The sequence below is a fragment of the Phodopus roborovskii genome, unplaced genomic scaffold (genome assembly GCF_943737965.1).
Source record: "Phodopus roborovskii unplaced genomic scaffold, PHOROB, whole genome shotgun sequence".
Lineage (NCBI taxonomy): Eukaryota > Metazoa > Chordata > Mammalia > Rodentia > Cricetidae > Phodopus > Phodopus roborovskii.
In genome coordinates, this window is record NW_026126516.1 from 8,897,439 (window position 1) to 8,922,637 (window position 25,199).

General features: G+C 50.5%; 2 protein-coding genes across 2 annotated transcripts; both read right to left on the bottom strand.

Annotated features, from left to right (window-relative positions):
* Positions 1 to 11,432: 11,432 nt before the first annotated feature.
* Slc25a29 (solute carrier family 25 member 29) lies at positions 11,433 to 18,712 on the bottom strand. The gene is made up of 4 exons (XM_051196608.1): positions 18,518 to 18,712; positions 15,367 to 15,410; positions 12,434 to 12,517; positions 11,433 to 12,191 (listed from the first exon to the last, which is right to left on the bottom strand). Exons 1-4 carry the CDS (start codon positions 18,549 to 18,551, stop codon positions 11,433 to 11,435), a joined length of 921 nt encoding a protein of 306 aa, XP_051052565.1. The 5' UTR covers positions 18,552 to 18,712.
* A 2,493-nt stretch (positions 18,713 to 21,205) lies between these two features.
* On the bottom strand, positions 21,206 to 21,716 carry LOC127231142 (40S ribosomal protein S14-like). The gene has a single exon (XM_051196609.1). The coding sequence runs from the start codon at positions 21,705 to 21,707 to the stop codon at positions 21,252 to 21,254; it is 456 nt and encodes a 151-aa protein (XP_051052566.1). The 5' UTR covers positions 21,708 to 21,716; the 3' UTR covers positions 21,206 to 21,251.
* Between the last annotated feature and the right edge of the window lie 3,483 nt (positions 21,717 to 25,199).

A 25,199-nucleotide genomic window follows, 5' to 3' on the forward strand; every position in this document is an offset into this window, starting at 1 on the left:
AGAGCCCCACCTACTCTCCAGAAAGCACAGCCAAGTGAGTGCTTATCATGCAGCTGGGCTTGTGCTCCCTAGTACTGACCCCGGAAGCTCGGGAACCAAAGGGGGCTCCGAAACCAGGAGTCCAGGGCTTGGCTGGGAGTGAGCCTTTCTGACTGCCTGGGGCCCTGGAGCCTTACTGTGCTTGCAAGCACTGAAATGGGGCTGTAGTCATCATGTTGCTGAGGTGGCAAGGCCCCAGCCCCTCTGAGGCCAAAAGGGCTGAGCAGCTGGGGTTCCTGCATCTTTGGTTGGTAAATGGGCTGTTCTCTGGAGGCTCCCCAAGGCCTGCTTCTCAGAGTGACATGTGAATATATGCTTTCATCTCCAAACAACTGCAGGGATTGGGGAACATGCTGCACTAAGAGGGGAGAAGCAGCCCATTTAGCTTTCACTCTGATCCCTTGGCCTGGACTATCTCTCCAACCTCCTTTCAGAGAAGCGCCTGTTTACCCTTTACAAATACAGTTAGTTCATGGGGCTTTCTACCCCAGCTGGGTCATTCTGAGCTAGAACAGTAAGCGGCTGTGGACACAGGAAAGCTGTGCCAGTTACCCTCACTAGAGCCTTGCTGGCCTGCACTGTCAGTAGCCTGGGGCTCAGCTCCAGACCTGTAGCTCCCCATTTTGACTGGAAAATTGCCTGTTCCCATATAACAATTCAGCTTCAACCCAAGCCTGTGCTACAGCCTCCAGAGGAGTCATTGTGCCCAGGCTTGCCTCGCTGGGATTGCCGGGTTCGCTCCATCAAGGGCTTACGTATGTAGCATGCCCTGTTTAAGGAAATCATGACCCTACCTCAGTGGCGTTTGTACCTTACCTAGCAGAAGACCTTAAATGTCATGCTATGAAAACATGCATGCCTTCAATCCCAGCACTTTGGAAGGCAGAGGCAAGTGGATCCCTGGGATCTCTGGTTTCCAGGGCAGCCAGGGCCACACAGAACAAAAAGGAGAGAAGGAAGAAAGAAAGCTTAGGGAGAATGAGGAGGCGGGGCAGCTGGTACACATGAACTCGGGGAGGGGAATTTCCAGTTCTTGCCACATGTTCTGTCCCAGGTAGGGGCAGCCAGTACTTGGCCCATTCTCCTATCCTCCCATACCAGGAAGCTTTCTAAAACTCTGGCCTTTGTCCACTCAGAGTCCTAGACATGTCCTCCACTCCATGCCGTTCAAGCTGACCTTCCATCTTCAGTGCAGGAGGATGCTGTGGACCCTGATGTATGAAGAGCTGCCCGTGTCCCAAAGCTGCAAATGAGTTAAGGTGCAGGCCTGCCAGTTCAAGGCTTGGGTGTGTGTGGTACAGGGAGGCTGGATGAGAGGGGTTGGTGACAGGGCAAGTGGGGAGCTTGTCCCTCTCACCAAGTGGGCAGCCTCATCTGAGAAGCCATAGCCAGGTGGTCTGGTGCCAGGGAGAAGAGACATCTGCCAATGGGAAGAGGGTGTCCAGGCTGTGAATTCCAAAGGGGGCCTTTCTCAGGCCTGGGCTACATACTGTGTATTCCCCTAGAGCAGTGGAGTCCTGTCCTTGATGTGTGGGGAGAGCCACTATCCCAGAGATAGGTTAAGACCTGGTGGTGAGGGCGAGGGAGGGTATAAGGGCTGATGCCTGGGTGGAAAGGGACTTCAGTGAGTCTGATGGAAGGAAGGAGGTTTGGATCCTGAGATTTCACCTCACTGCTGAATCTCTTTAAGAAATGGGTTGGACATGGGGATACTGCCCTTGAAGAAGGGGTTGATGTAGTTCTCATGGGACCCCAGTTCTGTCTACCATAGGTAGATACAAACTGAGGTGGCCATTTCCCTCCCTTCTGACATGGTGGTTCAGAACTGTCCTGATCTCTTCAGGCACTGCACATGGTACACAGATATACTTACAGGCCAAATGCCCCTACACAAAAGTAAACAAAACCCAAGAAGATTGTGTCAATTTCTCTGCAGCCCTGTGGGCCACGAGTCCCCGTGGTAATTGTGGTGGACCTGGCTGGGACATGTGAGGGAGTTTTGCCAGCTAGACATGCGCCTGCTTTTCATTTCTGACCTCCAGCCTTGCTCTTCACGTTGCAATTTGACAGGAAGCCCAGAGAGGCAGACGAGCCCTGGGGGGGCCTTGAGGGGGCTGCCGTCTCTTTTGCACTGCCCCTTGGCTTCGCTATGTATGCTGCCAGATGCATCCATCACAAGCTTCGAGGCACAGCTAGAGGTTTATCTTGTCACATCTAGCAGCCACTGGTGGGTTTTGTCCAGGAAAGTGATAGGATGCGGTCTATGCTTTAAAAACCAGACTGGTGGGCCCAAAGAACAGAGCAGCAGATCAGGGTGGGGGCTGAGGCTTGGGGCATTTGAGCAAGTGTACCTAAAAGCCTAGAATGCTTCAGGGCAGACACAGTGTTCCCAGCATATAGGGCAGGAAAATGCTTCAAATGTTAAAAAAATAAAGTTCTGGAAGTGTTGGGTGAAGTCAAAGAAAGGAAACAAAACTGTAGCAGGCAGGATCTGGAAACTTCTGTGCAGTTCCTTCCTCGTCCCTATGGGTTTAAAGGGCCATGAAGGGCAAGGCTATAATCCATCTCTCTTGAAAGGATGATTTGGGAGACCAAGTGAGAATAGAGAGCAGCAGGGCTAAAAGACTGGGGCTCCTGCCCTGCGCCTTGGCGGGCAGCGAGTAGTTCCTCATGAAATAAAGAGCAGGCATGGCCCCTTGCTCCATGCCAGCAAGCCTCCCATAGGCCCTGTAAATGGAGTTCTTGGTTGATCTAGATGATAAAAGGTTGGAGTCAGATGAAGAGGGAAATGCCAGGACATCAGGGAGGAGCAAACCACAGCACACCTTACCTCCCTAGGGTCTCAGCAGACTAGAGAGCAAATTCCTGTTCCTCCTGCTCATGTACACACACGCACGCACTACTTCACAGCTGTGCCATGACATTCCCTCAACAGCTTTACAAAGTCAATGTCACAGTCTGGTTTTACAGGAAGGTCACCTGTGGCGTGGTGCTATCAGAGACCACAGTCCTCACTGTACCCACCATCCTTCACAGGGCAGCAGGAAAACCCAACAGCCAGGACTAGCCTGGGCACAAACACTGGGGAACACATTTGTATCTCCCCACTTCAGAATTTACTAACTAGCAATAGATTACTAGTTGGGTGTGGTAGCACACACATCTGATCCCAGCAGGGCACAGGCAAGGAGTTCAAAGGCAACCTTGGCTCGATCTATATATATAGTGAGTTCCAAACTAGCCTATAGGCTGCGTGAGACCATGTTTGAAACAGAAAAGAAATACACAAGTATTTGTCAAGCCAAACAATGGCAACCAATCTTTTGTAACACGAAAAATAAGAATTCAGAGACTGATACTGGGGTTCAAGCTCCAAGATCAGTAAAGCAAAGCAACTAAGCCACTAGCTCTCACCTCTACCTCAGGCTGAAAGGGCTGATCTGTTCCCATGAGCTCTCACCAAGCCTCAGACTGCTGCCTATCCTCAGCGTGGATGAAGACATCTCAGAATGCTGCCTGAGATGCTGAGCTCCTGGCTTTGTATATACCTCTCTAGGGCTGGGATTAAAGGTGTGAGCTAATTTTCTTTTAGACTGGTTCACTCTTGTGTAGACCTAGGAGGCCTTGAACTCACAGAGATCCATCTGCCTTTATCTCCTAAGTCCTGGGATTAAAGATGTGTGCCCAGATTCTATAGCTAATTAGAGTGGCTGGCCTTGCATTTTGGTCCTCAGTTACTTTAATAAATCATAAACACTATATCACCACAATCTTTTGCTTGTCTTTTTTTTTTTTTTTTTTTTTTTTTTTTAAGATTTATTGGGCTGGAGAGATGGCTCAGTGGTTAAGAGCATTGACTGCTCTTCCAGAGGATCTGGGTTCGATTCCCAATACCTACATGGCAGCTCACAACTAACTGTAATTCCAGTTCCAGGGGTCCCAACACCAATGCACATAAAATAAAAATAAATAAAACAGAGAGAGACTATAAAAATATATAAAGAAAAAAGATTCATTTTAGGTTTATTAGATGTTTTGCCTCCAGTTATGTCTGCACCATGTGCCCAATGCCTGTGGAAGTCAGAAGCGGGTATCAGATCTGGAACTGAAGTTATCGATGGTGGGAATCAAACCCATGTCTTATGCTCTTACTTAACCCAGTCTCTTCAGCCCTTTATTTCTGTCTTTACTAATGTTAACTGCCATCACACTTCACACATCACAACTGTACACAATGCAGGAGCGGCAAGAGGGTTTTTAGTTAAGTGAGCCTGTACAGAAGGCAGAGAGCCGACACAAGGAACTAGGGGCCAGGTGAGCCTTAGGAGCCACAAGTGCAGGCCTCTCGGGTGGGTTGTTTGAGGTGGGTGGGTTCAGAGCAGGTCAGAGGAAAAGCGTGGGTCCCAGGGATTGAACTCAGGTTGTTAGGTTGGCAGCAAGCCCCTTTCCTCATTGAGTCCTCTCACCAGCCCATTGCTCAAGTTGTAGTCCCCGGTGAGGCGATTCCACTCAGTGTGATTGGTAAGCTCATGTGTCCGGTGATTCTCATGTGATTTGATATAGAAATCATTATTTACTGGCACAAATCATCCGTTTGTGCCTCCCGGTACAATGGCGATGACGTTTGTTTGTGTAAACTAGATGTGGAGTCATTCTTTCTTGGCATTTACACTCAAAGCTGAGGAACTTAGATCAAGGCTTCGGCATTTATATAATGAAGTGACTGAAGGCCAAGCCCAGCCTCTAGACTATCATTCCCTACATCTGTGTGACTCCAGCACCTTTTAAATCCCAGCACTTGGGAGGCAGAGGCAGGCAGATCTCTGAGTTTGAGGCCAGCCTGGTCTACAGGGTGAGTTCCAGGACAGCCAGAACTGTTACACAGAAAAACCAAAAATAAAACCCAGAAAAACAATAAACAAAGCAAAAAACCAACAATAAAGAAAAACCAAAACAAACAAAAACAAAAAAACAACAACAAAGGAAAAAACCAAAACAAACAACAAAAAAAACAAAGGAAAAAACCAAAACAAACAACAAAACAAAAAACAACTCTCATATAGTACTCAATAGACTAGACTGAGTTCAAGTCAAGAAAATAAAATGTAAGCCAAGTTTGGGATTGCAAGATGGATCAGCAGAGAAGGACACCTTCCTCCAAGCTTGGTGACCAGAGTTCAGTCCCTGGAGCTCATACACTGGAAGGAGAAAGCTACCATAAGTTGTCTCCTAACTCATACCTGTGTGCCCCCCAGCACACAGTAAAGGAGATAAACTCACTAAGCACCACCACCTCTTTTAACCCACATTTGTTGTTGAGCCCCACCAGTCAGCTCTCACAGTGGAAGTAGGGACGGTAATGATGGTGCTACCAGTCGCTACTACTGAGGTTATCATTTCGGAGGAAGCCACAGGGCAGCCGGAATGGCTCCCATCCATCATTCCTCAAGCAAAGGGCTTATCTGTGTCTTGTAACCCTAGTACTGGAGGGAGGCGGCTGACTCGGACCCACAGCCTTACTTAGTTATGTTAGGACCTTTTTGGAAAGCATGGGTGTGTAGAGTTGAGGATTTTGGGGACCTAGAGTGCCTTGTGGCCCAGACCCTATCCAGACTGCCCTTGAGAAACAGCCACTAGGCTGAGAGGAGCCAGGGACAGTCTCCTGCATATCCTGCCCAGGGTGTAGCTTTTTTTTTTTTTTTTTTTTTTTTTTTTTTTTTTTAATAGCTAAGAGAGGAGAAAGACCAGAGTGGGGATGTGAGGGGGCGACAGGACACTGCTTTCTGGGCTTTCTGGGCCTTCTGGGCTTTCTGGCCTCCTGTCCTTAGAAGCTGAGCAAGTTTGATTTCATATACTGGAGTTAGGTGCTAAGGGTGCTGTGGCAGAGCTGGGACATGTGGGTACCAATGATCTATACTAAGTCGCTTTTGGGTTTTAGTCTGGGAAGAGATTCCTGGGAACAGCTTTTGGTGGCCATGGGAGGCAAAGACTCCGTGTGGCAGACTAGGGAGCCCTCTTCCAGGAAGCCATCCCTGATGCTGAGTTGGGTGGGCATGTTTGCCAGATATTTGATTACATCGTGTAAAGATATGTCACTGCGATTGGTTTAATAAAAAGCTATACAGCCATCAGCAAGGCAGGAGGTATAGGCTGGACTTCCAGACAGGAGCTCTGGGAAGAAGAAAGGGGGAGTTGCCAGCTGGAGGCAGAGGAAGTAGGACATTCAGGGAGACAGGTAAAAGCCACAAGCCTCGTGGCAACACTTAGGTTGATACAAATGGGTTAGTTTAAGTTATAAGAGCTAGTTAGAAACAAGCCTAAACCAAGGCTAAGCTTCCATAATTAAGAAGTCTCTGTGTTGTTATTTGGTTGCTGGCAGGACATTTGGTGTTCCAATGCTTGGCAGCGCCGGCAGGTAGGGGTGGAAGGGCCGGTCCAGCTAGTCCCTTCCTGGGGCTGAGCGGGATGGGGAGTGTTGATGACCCAGACCCTCCTCCTAGTCACCAGAGAGAAGCACACCGAATTGGAAGCCTTGTCAAAGCAGGAGCTCGTTTTATTGTAACAGGCATGCACATATATAATGTTGAGAAAGAGGGTGGCAACCTCAGGATGGGTAAGGTGTAAGGGCCAATAATTTCACTGAGTTAGCAGTAGCTGGGCAGAGGCAGTTTTGCTGAGTCACTCCTATGTAGAAGTGATAGGCCAAAGACTAGCCAGGCTCAGGAAGTTCCACTAGGCTTTCTGACCTGGCCTTTTTAGGCCCCACATGGCATGACCATACAGAGAAGTCATGCTCACCACATCGGCCTCTCCATGAGCAATCACAATAGGCTGCCACTCTGGGATACTCCACAAAGAGGGCTCAGCAACTTGCAAGAGCTGGGCCAATAGGTGGAGCTCCTGCTGTGCTACAGCTAGGCTGTCAGGGAGGACCTAGCTGCCCCTAGCAATATAAGTGTCTGCTCACATGATCAGAGAACACTCTGGGCACTTAGTAAAGCCAAGCCCAGGCCTAAAACAACCTCTAAGTAGGTATAGAATGTTGAAAAAAATGTGCTTAAATGCTAAAGGAAGAAAATGGGTATGGACAGTCATAGAAAAAAGTTTAAAAATAATAAAGTGAAGTCTTTAAAGAAAGTGTAAAGTAATAAAAACGTAAGCCACATAAAGATGAGACATACCCAGGGCACTCTGTTCCTGATTGGTACTTGGTTGACTTTGAATTTTTTTAAATGCTGACTGCTGAGAGACATAGGGTTATGCGAGGGACTGCTGGGTTAAACCAGCATAGACACTTTGAGGTGTCTTGCCTTCAGAACTGAAGTTGAAAAATATGTTGCCCTGGGGGAGAGGTTGATGCTTTAGCTTCTACAGGAAATGAAAGGCTATGAGATTCCTTCAAAGTTAATTGAGATTAGATTTGACTGAGGGAGATCTAAAACTCTTGGCTACAAGCACAAAAAAAAAAAAAAAAAAAAAAGAAAAGAAAAACTACAAGACAGCTGATGTATAAGCTGATTGTTTGACTTGGGAACAGCTCTGAGATGGGATGAGACATGATAAATCTTGTTGGCTATAGCATCTTCATGACATTATTATTATTATTACTATTTATTAGAGGTGGTTTTCAGTTTTTTTAGAAGTGTGATCAAGTTTTTTTTCAATTTTTTATTAGTTTATTTTTTATATTCCAATCCCAGTTCCCCCTCCTCTCCTCCTCCTCTCCCCACTCCCTCCACCTCACCTCTGCTCATCAGAGAGGGTAAGGCCTCCCCTAGGAAGTCTGCTAAGTCTGTCCCATCATTTTGTTGAGTCAGGACCAAGGCACCCTCCCAGCCCCCCACACCTCAGTGTCTAGGCTGAGCAAGGTATCTCTCCATACAGAATGGGCCCCATTAAATCAGTTTGTGCATTAGTGTTATATCTTGGACCCACTGCCAGTGGCCTCATATATTGTCCCAGTCACACCATTGTCACCTATATTAAGGGAGTCTAGTTTGGTCTTATGCAGGTTCCCCATTTGTCAGACCTGAGTCAGTGATCTCTCACTAGCTCAGGTCAGCTGATTCTATGGGTTTCTCCATCATGGTCTTGAGTCCTTTGTTTCATGACTTATTATTACATGACATCCTTTCATAAGGCATGGGTAGAGATTTATGTTACAGTTAGGTTATACAGTCCTAACAAATTAAAAGTTAAATGCCTTTTACCTGTTCAAACATAAAACAAAAAAAAAAAATCATTTTTAGCAGACTTGTGCACACTGCACATTCCATAATATAGTTATGTAGATATGTATGTTACTTTAAAAGTTCGTGTGTTTTCAGAAAAAAAAAAAAACAGATACCAATAAAGACAAGCAGCCTTTAATTCTAGCACTTGGGAGGCAGAGGCAGATGGATCTCTGTGAGTTTGAGGTCAGCCTAGTCTATACAGCTAGTTCCAGGACAGCTAGGCTGTTACACAGAGAAATCCTTTATATATATATATATATATATAGACAAAACCAAAAAGTAGCCCAGGTGATCCAGCATCTCAGATGCCTCTGTTGCAGTTTCCTCAGAGCTCTGCATCCAGAACAGCTTCAAGGCTGCTGGCTAAGGCGGTCCAGCATCACAGACCATTCTAGCCTGAACTGCAGATAAGCCTTGAGCTTTCCTATCGCAAAGACTAGACAACAAATGTTAGGACTGGTTTTACTAGGACTTGACATCATCTCAATTATTTTCTCAGGTCCCCTAAAGATGCCGTCCCCCACAGATAACAGAAAGCAGTGTAGAGAACACAACACCCACACTCTCCAAGAGGTGGGGTGAGTGGATTTTGGCCATTTGGTGAGTTAGGGTTGTTTGTCATCATTTAAGGGGGGGATATGGATAAAAGGGACAACTATTAACCTCAGATATTTTACACTGGTACGGACTTTGGCATATTGATACAAATTTAAAGTTATTTTTGTTATACTCCATGTGTCTACTCTTTGGGGCATTGGGCTCATGCAGCTCATTTTAAAATGTAACGAGTAATTAACAAATACAGATTGGTAGTCATCTATAATAAGCCAACCTGTAGTCATGTTAGGTGTGTTTTCAAACAGAGCTATATTTTAGATAGGCGATCTTCAAACACTTCCAAGACCCACAGAACATGGTATTTAAGATGTTTTAATAGCACAAGGCTTTTCTTGACGTTGAGGCACATCTGCTCCTGCCAGCACTGATCTACTTCAAAGGAAGATGATGGACATCAAAGAACCTCCATATGGAGTTTGTTTTATTGTGACAAAGTTTAATCACTGGGCAGAGAAACTGCCCTTGCCTCGACTGCTGACAGTATGCTGTCCAAACTGGACAAGCAGGACAAAAAAGAGACTGTCTCACTTTGCCAAGACAAGGCAGGATAGTCCTTCAAAATTCCTGCTTTGCAGAACAGTCTGTCAGATACTCCAGACCTGTGGGATGAAAATGGATGCCCAAATGTTACAGAGGAACCTTGGGAGACTGTCCAGGCAGCCTATTTCTGTCATTTCTACAGTTTTGGAAGTTGCTTGCTCTCTATTTCCTGTTTACTCTGATAACATTATGTCCTTCTTGGATCTCTGGTAGAGTTGAAAACAAGATAGTTATAGTTTTCCTTGTTACAAAATTCAGAAAAGAAACTCACAAAAGAGGTATAAAGAAGTGTATAAGGTTGAGAGGCATAAAAGCTTAAATTGTTCATCTTGAGGTCTAAATAGTTTGGGGTTGGTAATAGAAGTATGATAAAAAAAATATGGTTTAAGTATAAAACTTTGAACTCATCAAGATAAGATTAATAGGGTAATTTCTCCAAATTTGCCAAATACAAATGGACTGGATATTGTAAATATAATTCTTACCTTATAAGTGTTATTATTGTATATCGTTTTACTCTGTTAAGAGTTAAAACCATCTCCTTTTTATTTAGACAAAAAGGGGGAAATGTTACGAGATGTTTGATTACACTGTTTAAAGATGTGTCACTGTGATTGGTTTAATAAAGTGCTAAGTGGCCAATAGCTGGGCAAGAGGTATAGGCTGGACTTCCGGACAGACAGACCTCTGGGAAGAAGAAAGATGCGGTCACCAGCCAGATGCAGAGGAAGTAGGGCATGCAGGAGGAGAGGTAAAAGCCACGAGCCACATGGTAACATTAATAGAAATGGTTTGATTTCAGCTATAAGAGCTAGTTAGAAATAAGCCTAAGTTAAGGCTGAGCATTCATAACTATTAACAAGTCTCCATGTCATGATCTGGGAGTTGGCAGAATAAAGACTAGTCACAGGGCATACACACTCATAGCTTTCCTCCACCAGGGGACCACAGCCTCCAATTCCAGGAATGAAAGCCAATACTTGCTAAAGGGCATGCTCGTGATTTTACCTTAAGTAATCCTCATGCCTCCATTTACCACCACTGTGTGGACCAGGAAGGCTTAGATATACTCTTGATCTACTCAAATCATGTGTCCAGGTCCAAGTACATAAACCGTAGCCACTGAATGCAGCGTAAGGAAGAAGATGAATCCTTGCACCATGCGAAGGGGAGCCTCACACACTTAGGAAACGAGACTTTACTCCTTTGGAGGGTCCTGTATAACAGTGACAGCCAGCAGGAGAGCACAAACTGGCCTCACTATACCTGGTGCCGAGACCAGGGGCACAGGCACTGAGAATTCCCACAGAGACATTTACTGGGGGAGTGGAGCAATCCCACGCTGTTCTACTGGTCCCTCTGCCCACCCATCACTGGGAATCCTGACTGGTGGTAGTGAGCCAGACCTCGGCTGACCAAGGTCCCCATTTTACAGACAGGTAGCTAGAGGCCCATGGATGAGATGACTTCCTCTTGCCACAGCTGTCACACAGTTTCACTGTGGGGACACTGAGACCAGTGACTTGCTCTCCATGCACGGGCAGGACCCTCAACAGGCTCGCTGCCAGGGCCCAAGCCCCCACATGCAGCTCAAGGGTAACAGCTGAGACACGCCAGGCACACCCTACACTGGCCTCTGCCCCTGATGGTAAGAGGTGGCCAATGTCTTCCTGGGACTCGTGGGTGGAGGATTTGGGGAATGGGTGGGCCCTTGGCCAGCTTGTTACAGTTGGCTCAGGAGAGAGCCCTGGAGTGTAGGTCTTGGGAGATTCTCAGTGGCAGTGCTGTGTACGGAGTGTCAACTTAGCGAGGCTTGACCTTCCCGGATGTACCATGTATGACGAGAGTCCCCGTTTTACAGCGAAGGAGAAACAGGAGGTCAGTGGGGTGTAGCCTGGCTGCTGTCACCAGCCAAGGAGCAAGGAGCCTGGCTGAGAAGCCACATTATCTGTGTCAGGTTTCAGCCAAGTGGGCCCTGGGGAAGTTGATGGGATCACAGCATCACAGACTGGAAGGCTGGGCCAGGGCAGGCCCAGCAGGGTTGGCAGAGGTGCCCGGAACTGCCTCGCTGTCTAGCTGGGCCTCCCCGCCCCGGGTATACGAAAGTACCACAGTGACTGTGGTAAAGGTGGCAGCATTGACCGGGAAAGCACGCAGCAGCGTGGAGGCCAGCCCCCGCGTGAAGACTTGCCAGCCCTCAGCCCGGTAGCTCTGCCGCATGCAGTCGATGATGCCGTGGTAGCGAGGGGCTCCTTGCAGCCCATCGGCTTGCAGTCGTGACTTAACCACGTCCATAGGATAGGTGGAGAGCCAGGATGTGATGCCCGACGTGCCCCCGGCCAGCAGCAGCTTGGGCACCAGCAGGCGGTCATCCGGCTCGCAGCCCATGGCACGTGTCAGTACGTCGTAGGTGAGGAAGTAGACACCAAAGCTAGGTGTCTCGCGCAGAAGCGTAGACACCATGCCTCGGTTGATGCCACGCAGGCCCTCGTGCCGGTAAATCTGTACCAGGCAGTCCAGGGAGCCCTTGTAGGTTCGAGCAGGGCCCGCGTCTTGTAGCTGCAGCCTCGTCTTGGCCAGTTCCATGGGGCAACAGATGACACACTGAATGGCGCCTGCCGCGGCCCCAGCCAGGAACTGGTTGAGTGGTGAGTCCTGGCCCAGGGCCCTAAGGGTGTTGCCTTGCACCCCAAACACCAGCGCATTGATAAAGGTGAGCCCCATTAGTGGTGAGCCCAGACCTCTATACAGGCCCAGCACCTGCAGAGACAGAAATGCCATCAGGGATGAGGGATGCCACTCTGTTCCTGTTGCCCAGCCACTCTCGTCAGGCCCTCCATAGGCGAGTGGCAGCCCTCACCGCTGGCGGCTCATAGGCAGCGCGCAGACACAAAGCCCTCAATCCAAGATGGCCCATGGTCCTCTCCTGGACCTCTGGCCCGGGGTGATAGCTCCTCCAGACTTGCTCCCCAGCCCAACAATTGCCCCGCCCAGACACTCACACTCTCCTGCTTGACGATGGACTGGAAGCAGTGCAGTGTCCCTCGGTACTGGGGCTTCTCCATGTTCTGTACCTGCAGCCGTACCTGCAGGGGCAAAGCCAGTGAGCAGGGACCGGCTGAGCCACTGAGGCAGTTCCCCCGGCCTGCAGGGCACAAGGCCGGCAGCCAAGCTGCTTGTGAACCTGGGACTCCAGGGTGCAGTTGGTTGGGTGTTTGAGAGCTAACAGCTACAAGGACAGCCAGCTGCAGGTGGGCTTCGAGTCCCCAAGACAAGCGGAAGAAGAGAGGTCTCGCATGTGCATGTGCGTCACCAGACCAGCTCCTGGAACCAACGCGTGTTCAGCTGACACTTGTCCTCTGAGGCTGAGGCCACAGAGGAATCACAGCCTGGTGCCCCGTCACAGTCCTCTATCCGGGTGGGACACTGGACCTCCACTCTGCTCCTGCTAGCATAGCAGCCCTATGAGTCATGAGTGGCGGCAGGCAGCTGACGGCCTCCCTAGGCCCCCGTGGCAATAACTCCAGGACCTGGGGACACTGCCAGACCCAGTGGCCCAGAACCTCTTCCACATCAAAGCACTCTTTGTTGCCTGAGAACTTATCTGCTCTTGATATGCCGGCTTCATGGCGGCATGAGGAGAGGATGCATACCCTGAACTTGGAACCCACGTTACTGCTGTGGGGGAAACTAAGCTGCATCATGGTCGCAAGAGCTAGGAAGTCTCCTAGCCCTGATTCAGAAAGGGTCAGTCATGGGCTGGGGTTGTGGCTCAGTGATAGAACTATACTAGTTTACCTAGCACGTGCGCGGGGCTGATGAGGTGGCTCGGTGGTTAAGAGCACTGGCTGCTCTATGAGGGGACTCAGGTTCAATTCCCACTCTGTGGTTCAAATTTCTATAACTCCAGTTCCAGGGGATCCAATGCTCTCTTCTGGCCTCCATGGGCATCAGGTACATACATGGTACATACAGACAAGACACCCATATACGTTAAAGACAGACAAACAGCTTTTTATGGCCAGTTTGCTCGAATGCCAATAGCTCAACCATAGTTGGGGGTTGGTGGTGTACAAGATGATTTTCTGAAAGATCACTTTATGGGCATCTGTGGGCAGGGGATTGGCTCTCATGGCTGAATAACTGCAGAGGGGTGGTCGTGGGCTCAGCAGCTCAGAGGAGTTGGGGTTACCAGGACAAAGTGCTTTCATGCCCAAGGGACCCTGCTTCAGAAGCAAGTACCAGTCAAGTCAGCAGCCTCTGCAATGCCGGGCTGAGGAAGTGAATCCATGGCTCTTATTGGCTGGACACAGCTGTGGGAGGTGCTTGAGACATTTGACCACAAGATATAAACACAACGATGTGTGAATGTGGCTAACCTCACTGTGGGTGGGAGAAGGCGTCCAGGCAGACTGTGGGCATGGTGGGTCACCTTGTGGACAGGTTATACCAGGGCTTCAATCTTGCAAGCCTATGAGTGGAAATCATGGGCCACTGCTTGCCAAGTGGCTGCTCTCTGGCCTTCTCCTCAGGGATGCCAGGTGACAGGTCTATGCCCCCTAGAGCCTGCAATTAACCCATTAATGTGACACAAGTTATTCTGGTGCACTTTGAACAACGGGCCTTAGTAACCTCATCCACCCCATCACCTTGAAGATGCCTGGACCCAGGACAGAGCTTTGTTAAGTTCGAAGTCAATGCACAAGGCCAGGCCCTTACACCCACACTGGAACAAATCCCAGCTCTGAATTAATGAGCTATTATTTTCTGCGCCAACAAACACCTGGTTCTCTGAAGGAAGACAAAGGATGTGAAGCTCAAGCTAGCTTGGGATGGTGTGTTCAGCAGCCAGCTTTTTCCTCACACAAGTGGGAACAAAGCCAGGTTTAGAGCCTGGACTGATCACAGGCCACTGGGTCTGAGGAAAATGGCAGACGCAGGGTCCTGATGTGCCTAGCTCGAGCACCTACAGGGCTTTCCACCAGAGGATGTGGGTCTGTGTCCTCGACCTCTGTCCTGGGACGCTAAGGATCCAGAGCTCCAGTTAATTGAGGTGTGATTCAGGAGGTACCTACCCCGGGACGTCCTTCCATTTGAAAGTGTCCCTTAGGACCTTGCTGGGTGACACTGCCTTGCAGGTACATGCCAGCACTCAAAAAAGTTGTGACAAGCACTGATCCAGAAAGACCGAAAGATAAATAGCCTTGAGTTCATTTCTGGTGTCACGTGATCTTGCTATACAGCTCAGACTGACCTCAAACTTGTGGTGGTCCTTCTGCCTTAGCCTCCCAATGCCGCTACCACACCCAGCTGCTGAGGCGGGCTTTCCTAACAAGATGGTGACAAATTCTTAATTCTCCCCAGGACTGGGATTCCAGGCGTGCTACCTACCACACATGGTTCAGAAGGGTTTGATTCCTTATATTTCTGCCTTTTCCCACCTCTTATTTTCTTTCAGGAAGATGTTAGGATGGAGCTAAAGAGATGGCTCAGCAGTTAACAGTACTGGCTGATCTCTCAAAAGATCTGGGTTCAATTCCCAGCACCTGCACAGCTGCTCACAACCACCTTAAAACTCCAGTCCTTCCAGGAACACACGTGACGCACAAACATACACGCAGGCAAAACACATAAAACAGCAATTCAAAGGAGATGCTAGCGGAACTCTACATCAGAACTGGGTGGGCTTTCTCTCCCTGGCTGATAAGAAACCTGTCTGTCAACACCCCCAGTCTGTGCCTGCCAAGTAAAGCTGAGCCTGTGATCTCAGGCTGTTCAGCCTCTGTGGGAGACTGAACAATGCCCAGGAGGAAGGGTCAGTTGGCTCCTTAAGTGAGGAATAGCCACCCTGCCTTCGTTTAAAACTTGAGGGATGATCTTAACTGTATTCCCAGGCCAGAAATCCTGCAAGCCTGTACCTGGACAAGAGACTCACCTTCACTGTGTCAAAGGGGTGTCCCACAAGCACACCTGCCACACCTGGAAGAAAAAAGGTACCTGTGACCCAAATGCAGAACTTTGCAGAATCCTGGGAGGGTAAGGCTCTGCCAAGGAAAGGTAAACAGGCATGACAAATGGGAAGGAACCCTGATCAGGTCCCTACGGGACCCTGGGTATACGCCAGGAATTCCTGTAACTTCCCCTCTGGTAACAAGGGGCAGCCAGCATCAGCTTAACTCACAGATGTGGCCTTTGCCTTCCTCTGCAGTTCCCTGAGGTGATATGTCCCTTGGGGAACTGTACAGCACCATCCCAAAGCCTAACACTACAAGAGGCTCTGGAGATGCTGGAGTTGGAGGTTAGCCTGTCACTGGGATTTCAACATTTCACTGGGATTTGAACCTGGGATGTTGGAGTCGGAGGTTAACCTGCCACCAGGATTTACTTATCTTCCAGCATGCTCAGGAAGGGCTCATTGTCTTGGCCTTGGTCACCTGAAAGGCACTTAGCATCCTCCTTCCCCTACCCCCCACTCTAGGATAGCCTGGAGATTAGGAACCAGCAGGAAATACTGCCTGAGCATCCACTGCCTGCTGCCTGACACCTCCCAAGCACCACACTACCCTGAATCATGCCAGAGACCCCACCCACAAGAGCAGGGTTCACCTCTCCCCAAAGGCTTAAGAACATTCCTCAGAGTGGCCCTTTGGTAGTGAACATCCCCACACCCCCTGCAGCCCAGTGACCCCATCTCTCAGAACAGAAGTCGGCGGAGGTTTCCTTCTCTAGGAAAACTTCTACCAATGAGCCTCTTTGGGGCTGGCATGTAGCCAGTGCTGGGGGTTTGCTCACCATGCTTGAGGCCCTGGGCTACTCCCTTAGCAATGCAGGAAGAAAGAGGCCCCCTTTGGTTGCTAGTATTTTTATGTCTAACTGCAATGGCTAGTGTTGGGCAATGAACAATAACGTTACACACTGCCAGCCACTGTTCTTGGTTCATACCGATCCCAGCCCTCCCACTCCAGAGGCCAACGAACTCATTCTACAAACGAGGAAACCAGAACCCAGAAGCCCACAGCAGTACATCTATGGTACTGTAGTGATGCAACTGGAGCTCTAGCCATGCTTGGGGCTGTGTCCTAACCACTCATCTATCCTGGTCCTATCAGGGATGGCCCCTGGCCCGCATCTCTGCCGCTTTCCCATGGTTCCTCTCGGAGTCTGCAGGGTGACATCCAGTCCTGCAGGGGGGAAGCCTCATGGTTTTTGCAGGACACCTTGGAGAGTTTGCAAGTGGATTTTAGGAACATCGCCAGGGGATGCCAAGGGTGTGCCTGTTTCTTTAAGGCAACCCCCCTTGGCACTCCACAGCCCTCGGGTTGCAGATTCAGGCCCTCTTCCAAGCCAGGGAAATTTCCACTATAATCCCCCCCAGTCACCATTTCCAGGCAGGCTCCTTTTCCCCTGGAGCCCCTCGTGTCCTCCCAACATGACCCTTTCTAGTGGTGGGACCCTGTTTCCTCCCTCTGAAGAGTCACCAATTTTTACCCGCTTTTAACTTCCTGGTTAGTGGTGGCTGGGGCAAAACCAGGACTCACAGAGGCCAGTGGTTAAAAACATCCCCACGCTTCTTTCTACTAGATAAATTTCTACCAGAAACCATTCGTTAGTCAAGATATTTGCCCTGCCTCCCACAGAGGCTAAAGGCGCGGGGTAGGACGTGCATTGGGCCACACAGGCACACCCACAGTGCGTTCTTCCTCTGGAGAAGTGGCCTCACCATCAACCCTTCCAAGCAGGCAGGCAGGCACTTTAGGAGGCCAGATCCCCACATCCAGAGCATGCCTGACAGCATGCAGTGATGGGAACCCCAAGGCACACCCAGGGCATAATCAGATCATGCCCCTCCCCCAGCAGCCCCATCACTTCAGAGAGGCTGAATGTGAGGTTACAACCTCTTCCCATTTCTTTCCTTACTGGATGAGCCCAGAAGAGGCTCTGCAAGTGAGTCCCATCTCAGACCCACCCTGCATGACTTCCATGTAGCTGGGCACTCTGTGCACCCTGGGTGGGGATGTCCCGGGTAGGAAAGACTGGTTGAGCCAAGAGTCCAAGGGGTGGCTGAATCATGGGGGTGGTCTGGGTCTCTAAGCAGGTCTGGCCAAGGGGTGAATAGATGTTCCCTAGGACAACTGTACTGACCAGGTTGCAACCACAGAGGGAACCCTGGCCCCTGGGAGATTGCCGCAAAATAAGGGGACCTTGGTCATAGAAGGTGCCTTCATCCTTCTATGGGGCGAAGATGGGACCCCGTCTGGGTGTCTAATTCCTCACCAACTTGCAGAAATCCTGGGCTTTGTCCCCCTCCCACAGCTTACAGAGGAAAGCCTGGGGAACAGTCTGGCAACTCTCAAGCCCTTTGTGGGCACATCACTGTCCTGGGAAGGCATCCTGCCAGACCAGCCTTCTCCATCCAGGAAGAAGCAAGCACGGACTAAGCACCTAAGGCCAAGAGCAGTCAATCACTGTTTCAGGTGAGACCTTTCCGGGTAGGGCTATGATGGCAAGCAGAGGGAGACAAGTGGGTGAGGAGCCAGGCCTGGGCCTCGGAGCTGAACTCGACCTTGACATAACCAGCCAGACCATTGCCATATCGGCCAATTTACCTGGGATCTCAATGGTTAAAACGGGTTCTGTATTTAATACTTACTAAATAAACTGCCTCTAGGTAAAAGAAAAGACACTAAAGGTTCAACAGGTCTGTCTGCACAGCCAGGTCATGGGCAAAGCTGGTCTGCTCTCTGCCCCAAGCTTTCCCGAGTCAGGTTGTCCTGACCACCCAGTAGACCGTTTCCTCCTCTTCTGTGCCCTCTAGTAGCTCAAAGCACCACATGGGAAGCACTGGGCGCCTGGGACCAGGCCAACCCTCTGGTGTCACCAGCCTCACTCGGACAGCTGCAGCTGCCGGGAGGTAAGAATCAGAGGGCTGAGCGCCCGCATCCTCCCCTCTGTCCCTTCTTCTGGCCAAGGCGCGGTGCCACCGGGATCCCCAGACCTCACACCCAGTGCCCACGGAAGGGTCCAGGAGACACCTGTCCCCGTGCACCAGGCAGGCTGCGTGCCTGGCATGCCTGGAGTGCCCTTACCTCCAGCGCATCCAGCCAGGAAGTCGAGCGCCATGGCCCGGCCCCACGAGCCGCCTGAGTCCTACTACTCCTCGGTGCTCCGGCTGTCTGGCCGCCAGGCGCAAAGCTTGCTCCGGGTGGCGGCTGAGTGACTCCAAGAAAAGCGCTCCCCTGGCGTCCAGCACGCCGGGCCTCACCTCGCGCTGCGCACCCCGCCCTACCAGCTGCAGCCCCCGCGGGTGCAGAGCGCAACCAATGAGTACACGAGGCGCGGACAACACCCCCGCGCTCTGTCTGCCGCCGCCAAATTTCACTGGCTGGGCGCTCCGGGAGGGTGTGGCCTCGGACTAGGCGGGAGGGGCCGCTACGGGACGCTGCAGACAAAGACTGTGCTTCTCGGGCCCGCCCGCGCCGCACAGGGTAGGGGCAGTGCAGTGGACACATTGCGCACTGGACCCGGAACCTCCCAACTGCTTAGTGCTAGGGGCGGCGCTCGCTCTGCTTCGACCCTGGGGCCCCTCACGGTGTTTGGATGCGACTCTGCTGCTCAAACTCAGCGTCCTTGCCAGTGTCACGGGGACACTGTGGCGAGCACTCCCGTGGAACTCCGCGACTCTCCAAGGCCTGCGGGATTGGACGCAGCTAGTAAAGAGAGTTCTAGAACTGTTCCCCACCTGGAGGGGCCTCCCCTAGGCTTCCTGTCTCCTTAGGTGAACGCGCTGGGAGTCCGATGTCCGAGTGCGTCCAAGCAGGGTCAGAAACTTGGATTTGGATGGCACCTAGACGAACTTTTCAAACACAAGGGACCGTGGATGGAAGGGTGCTGCTGAGCCCTGGAGTTTGTTCCTGGGAGCCACTGAAGGTTATGGAAAGAGGGAAGCTTCAGGACAGGGCTGGGGGCCCCCAGCAGATTAGATCGGGGGCAAGCATTATGCAGCCCAGGGCCTTGGGACAGGGTGAGCTTGCTGGAGGGCAAGGAGCATGCACGCGTTCCTGACTTGGAGAACACCAAGGGCAAGAACCTGCGGTGTCCATTTACCTGGTTGCCTCTAATATTTCCAAGGCAAGGAGTCTTCCCGGTGATGGACACAACCACCACTCCTGGGATCTCTGTGAGTTGTGACTTTGTCCTGAGCTGAGAGTCATGTAAGAGCCTCCTATGGTCACCTTCACAATGCTCTTACCTCTACCCTCTCTCAACTGAGATGGAGTTGCCGGAGGGCAGATTTGATGGAGGAACGGGTCTTTAAAAGTTCCAGTGAAGCCTGGAGCTGAGGGCAGGGACCTCTTTAGAACTGAATGGACAATTTGTGAAGCCGACATCCAAGTCCAGGCCTGCTGACTCCTAGTCCAGTGCTTGTGGTGGCTACTGGGCCCTGAACTATGGGTCTGGAGGCCTGGGCTTGATCCCCACAGCCTCTGAGCCATCTGGATGCCTTCGGGACACGTACGCGTGTGTGTGTGTGTGTGTGTGTGTGTGTGTGTGTGTGTGTTACACACCGTCCTGAGGCCGGTGCCATTAAACCCATCAGTCCTCATAGAGGGATACAGTCTTAATGCTCTGTGGCCCAGGTGGTAAAGCTCACATCTCTACTCCACCTGTGGCTTTGGGTTCTAAGAAGTGAGAGGGCAACAGATGAGACAGCAGCCCATTCTGCTTGTGGCTTTTTTTCCTTTTGAGACGAGATCTTGATATGTAGCCCAGGGTGGTCTAGAACTTGTCCCCTTCCTGTCTCAGCCTCCTGAGCACCGAGGCTACAGCTGTGCACCATAACATCTGGTTTCCTTTTCTTCTCCGGAGGCGGAACTCAGGGTCTCATGCGTGCTGGCCAGGCAGGTGTGTAACTTGCTGAGCCTCATCTCTCCATCCTGTTTTTAAGAGAACATACATAAAAAAGCCAGAGAGAGAAGGACAGGGAGGAACACGTTAGAGCCTGCTTTTACACTGATGTCCTTCCTGGCCTTCTTTGTGTGGAGCTCTGACCCTCTAGGAGGGCTGGGGAAGGGCCCACAGGCCTGGTACACATCAGGTACTCTATAGTTGAGCTTCAGAACCATTGGAGAGGAGGCCCAGGGACAGTCCCTATAGGGATCTGGTGGGACCCTATGTGCTGTCATCTAGGTACATCGTAGGCTGAGCATGGGTGGGCCAGCTGTGGGGGCTGGTATTATGTCTGGAACTATTGGGTTTAGGGACAGTGTGTGAGGGAATGGAACACTAAGCTGAGGTTGCATGCTGCCCAAGGCGGGACAGGGCCTGTCCTGTGGGGCTGAGTGTGCCCTCAAGGCTCACTTCTCTGCATCTTGGGGACAGACACTGCTGTGGGAGAGGATCATTTGCTGTCTGAGAGCCTTTGCTCAGGCTTTTGGTGATCTGGGTCAGAAGACAGGCTGGGTCCAAATACTTGACCTTGGTAGTTAGCTGGGAAGAGACCAGAAAAAGCACGGGATGTCCACGTCTTGGGGCTGTACTGTTGTGTTGTTTTCTTGCATTTTACAAGGATAAAATTACACCAGGAATGTATTACTTCTTCAAACTCTGCCCCACAGGTCCTGGGGTCTGTTTAGCTCTAAGGATCCCAGCCAAAGGGCAAAAAGTAGGAGAGAGGCATTGTGGGGAAGGCGCTGTCACTGCCCACAGTGACATGTTTAGTTTGGAAATGTCTTTCCTGAGTTCTTTTTTTTTTTTTTTTTTTTTTTTTTTTTAGCTTATACAAAGCAATTTATTAACAGAAAGTAATTTGAGAAGCCCTGTTCACAGACGGCGACCACGACGACCTCCCTTCCTTCGGGTGCTGTCAGAGGGGATGGGGGTGACATCCTCAATCCGTCCAATCTTCATCCCTGAATGAGCAAGAGCTCTGAGGGCTGACTGGGCTCCAGGTCCAGGGGTCTTGGTCCTGTTTCCTCCTGTGGCTCGGAGTTTGCTATGCAAGGCAGTGATGCCCAGCTCCTTGCGTCTCTGGGCGACATCCTGGGCAGCCAACATGGCTGCATATGGAGAAGACTCATCTCCGTCAGCCTTTACCTTCATCCCACCAGTCACCCGACAGATGGTTTCCTTGCCAGAAAGATCGGTAACATGGACAAAGGTGTCATTGAAGGATGCAAAAATATGGCAGACACCAAATACATTCTCTCCTTCAGCCACTTGAGGCCCAAGGCTGATGACCTGTTCCTCCTTCTTTTCCTTCCCCTTTCGAGGTGCCATTTCTGAATGTCCAGACTTCTCCACCGGAAAGACATCTTTCCTGAGTTCTTACATAAGACAGTTTCTCAGTGTAGAGAAAGAACCAATCAATAGTGGCCAAAAAGAAGCACCATGTCCTATGATCTCCCTACCCTGGGACCTCCGTAGCAGTGACAAATGGGGCTCTCAGTCAGCCCCTACCTTGCTTGATGTAAAATCTGTGCTCAGTGCCAAGGACCATAACGACATGGCTGCACCCACTCGTCTTCCAGCCGTCTCCTGCTCAGCTCTGGTTCACATGCCAAGCTTGTTCCTGCCTCAGGGCCTGTGTGAAGGCTGCCTCCTTCAGGGAAGCCTTTTTCCTAACCTTGCATAGTTCCAGTACTTGGGCTCTACCCAGTTCTCACTTCACGGGCCTGACTGGCACACCGCTGTGGTCTGAATGTCCTCTCAGAGCAGTTCCTAGGTAGAAATCCTACCCCCGAGGTGATGCCATACTGGTAGGGCCGTACTGGCTAACCATGTCTCCCTTCTCATGGCTTGTGAAAGACAACAGGTGGTTCCATTTATTCGAAATGTATTTTTTAAAATTAAGAAAAAAAATGCCCTACAGGTAGAGAGATGGTTCACCTTCTCTTTCAGAGGTCCTGAATCCCAGTACCCATGTTTGGCTCATGACCACCTGTAACTCCAGCTTCAGGGGATCCAATGCCTTCCCCCACACACGCACACATGCCATGTGTGCTCATACATACGCACATATATAATAACATTTGATTTAATTCTGTAAGGCTGGATTAGATAGTTTACATCTTTAATCCCAGACTCAGTAGGTAGTGGTGGGCTGATCTCTTAGAAGTTCAAGTCCAACCTGGTATATATAGAGAATTCTAAGCTAGCCAGGGCTACTGTATTAGCGTTCTCTAGGTGAATAGAACTTATAGAACAAATCTCTCTCTCTTTACACACACACACACATATATATGTGGTGTGTATGTATGTATGTGTGTATGTATGTATATAATTTATGCCTGGCTGTGGTGGCTTACACCTTTAATCCCAGCACTTGGGAGGCAGAAGCAAGGGGATCTCTGTGAGTTTGAGGCCAGCCTGGTCTACAAAGTGAGTTCCAGAACAGCCAGGACTGTTACACAGAGAAACCTTGTTTCAAAAAAACAAAACGACCCCCCCCAAAAAAAAAAAGAAAAAAAGAAAAACAAAAGAAAGGAGATTTATTCGAATGGTTTATGATTTATAGGCTGTGGTCCAGCTAATCTAACAATGGCTGTCTGGGAATCCAATATCTGCTCATTCCACGCGGCTGGATGCCTCCGCTGTTCTTCAGCAGATGCTGGGGTTCCAAAGAAGTAGTCTTTAATGCCAGTGAAGGAATGGGTTTGCTAGCACAAGCTGGCAAAGAGCAAAAGCTTCCTCCTTCCATGCCCCTTATATCGGCTGCCGGCAGATGAGGCCCAGATTACAGGTGGGTTTCCCTGCCTCAAACCATCTGCGTAGGAAGTAGGTCTTCCCATGCTGAAATAAGCACAGAGCCCTCAGAGATGTGCCCCTCCATTTTGGGGTCTTAGTTAATTCCAGATGTGGTCAAGTTGACAACCAAGAACAGCCTTTGTAGCTACATAGTAAGAGAAGCACTCTATAACAACAAAACCCTGAAGAGGGGCCAGCTGGATGGAGTAGTGGGTAAAGGTACCCGACACCTGAGTCTGGTTCTTGGGACAGACACACATGGTAGCAAGAGAGAACCAGCTACCACCACCTGCCCTCTGCCCTCACACCTGTGCTGTGGTGTGCATGCTCTTCCATCCCCACACAAAACAAATAAGATGCATATGAAATAAAAAAGCCCAATAAGAGCTTGAGGATATGGCTTAGTCGGTAAAGTACAGACACAGTCCAGCTCGGCCTTCCACTCAGAAGGCTGAGGCAGGAGGGTCACCCATGATTTCAAAGCTAGCCTATGCTGTACAGTCAGATCTCTTCTCAGTTAGACAGGAGGGGCCAGGGCAGTGCTGGAAGGGACCAGCGCTGCAGAGGTACGGAACAACCCAGAACAGGAGTGGCTCTCTCGGCCTGGCAGGCAGCCACAGAGGAGGCTGGGGCTGGTTCGTCTGGCTGGCGTGCCCTCCGAGACAGAAGTTGAGCACAGATTCCCAGCCCCGGAGCACGAGAGGCAGCGTGCACCCAAGCCAGCCTCCCCGGCACATCTTAAGGGTTTGAGGGACAGTGCCTCAGAATTCTAGGGTGCTTTGCTTAGTTTTGCTTGGCTGTCCTGGCTGAGACCTTGCGGGCCTTTGTTTCAGGCCTGGGGAAGGAACCAGGGAGCAGACAGTACCCGCTCTGCTGTTGTCCCTGCTACTCACGGTCCTCTAGTTCCAGGAAGTAGAGGATGGGGATTAATTGAATAACTGTGCTTCCCAGCCCTGGATGTATGTGTGTGGGAGTCCTGCATTTCCAGAAGTTCCCCTGGGTCACCTCTTGGTTGACCAGAGGCTACATTAGCCTATTTCAGAACCCACTTGGCCTTCAGGAGTCAGCCGACACCAGAAACTCAAGATGGGACTTGGTATAAATAGCTACATGTCAATGACTTGATACATACGAATAGGCTTCAGGGGCCCTGCTGCTGGAGGTGCCCCAGAACGGGAAGGTCATGGGGGTCCCTGATGGGTGTCTGGCCACATGCAGTTTAGTGTGCATGCCCTCTGGGCTCCCACTGGCACACTGGCAGCCTGATGATGCCCGGAGCAGACTGTTCCCAGCCCACAGTGAGCATCAACAGGCCTCGGAGGGCAGTGCTCGCTGCACAGCCCTGATTTGAGGTGTGGTAGAACTAGCTGGCGTTGGTATCATAGATGGCAGGAAGAGGAAGAGGCAGCTGGCAGAGAGGACCCTGTGTCCTGAGCCCAGGCTGGTCACTGTCATAGCAGGTATGTCATTGGTAAAGTACAGACACAAGGAGAAACAGACACATGGACTGTGTCTATCTCCCATCCATCCATCCACCCATCCATCCATCATCCACCCATCTACCCATCATCCATCATCTAACCATCCACCCATCCACCCACCCATCCATCCATCCACCCACCCACCCATCCATCATCCATCCACTGTCTTCTCCCTGCCTCTCTATTAATCCAGCCCATCCATCTGCCCCTCAATCTGCTCACTCATCTGTTCTCATATACCTTCACTTAAGCACCCGAAGAGCAGCCCACCCTGAACTGTATAGTTTGGGTGTGGAGGAAGGGCCAGTGTAGCCCATCGATGTCTATGAGAAGTTTACAGCCAATAAGGAACCGGTACAAGGCAGGCATACACTCTGGCAGATAGTTGTAGTTTTGGTGAGTTGGGCATGTTTGTTCAGAAGACAAAGGGCAGGAGCCATCAGGCTATGGTGACCGAGAGCATGACTGTCCCAGTGTTACCTGCCCAATTCATATTCCCTCCCCTCAGCTCCCCCTACCTTCTCTTCTCCTCACTCCCTGGATG

Coding starts and splice junctions, on each gene's coding strand:
- LOC127231142 (XM_051196609.1), bottom strand. CDS start 21,707: ATGGCACCTCGAAAGGGGAAGGAAAAGAAGGAGGAACAGGTCATCAGC.
- Slc25a29 (XM_051196608.1), bottom strand. CDS start 18,551: ATGGCGCTCGACTTCCTGGCTGGATGCGCTGGAG. Junction 15,411..18,517: donor CCTGGCTGGATGCGCTGGAG/GTAAGGGCACTC, acceptor TTTTTCTTCCAG/GTGTGGCAGGTGTGCTTGTG. Junction 12,518..15,366: donor ACCCCTTTGACACAGTGAAG/GTGAGTCTCTTG, acceptor TTGCCCCTGCAG/GTACGGCTGCAGGTACAGAA.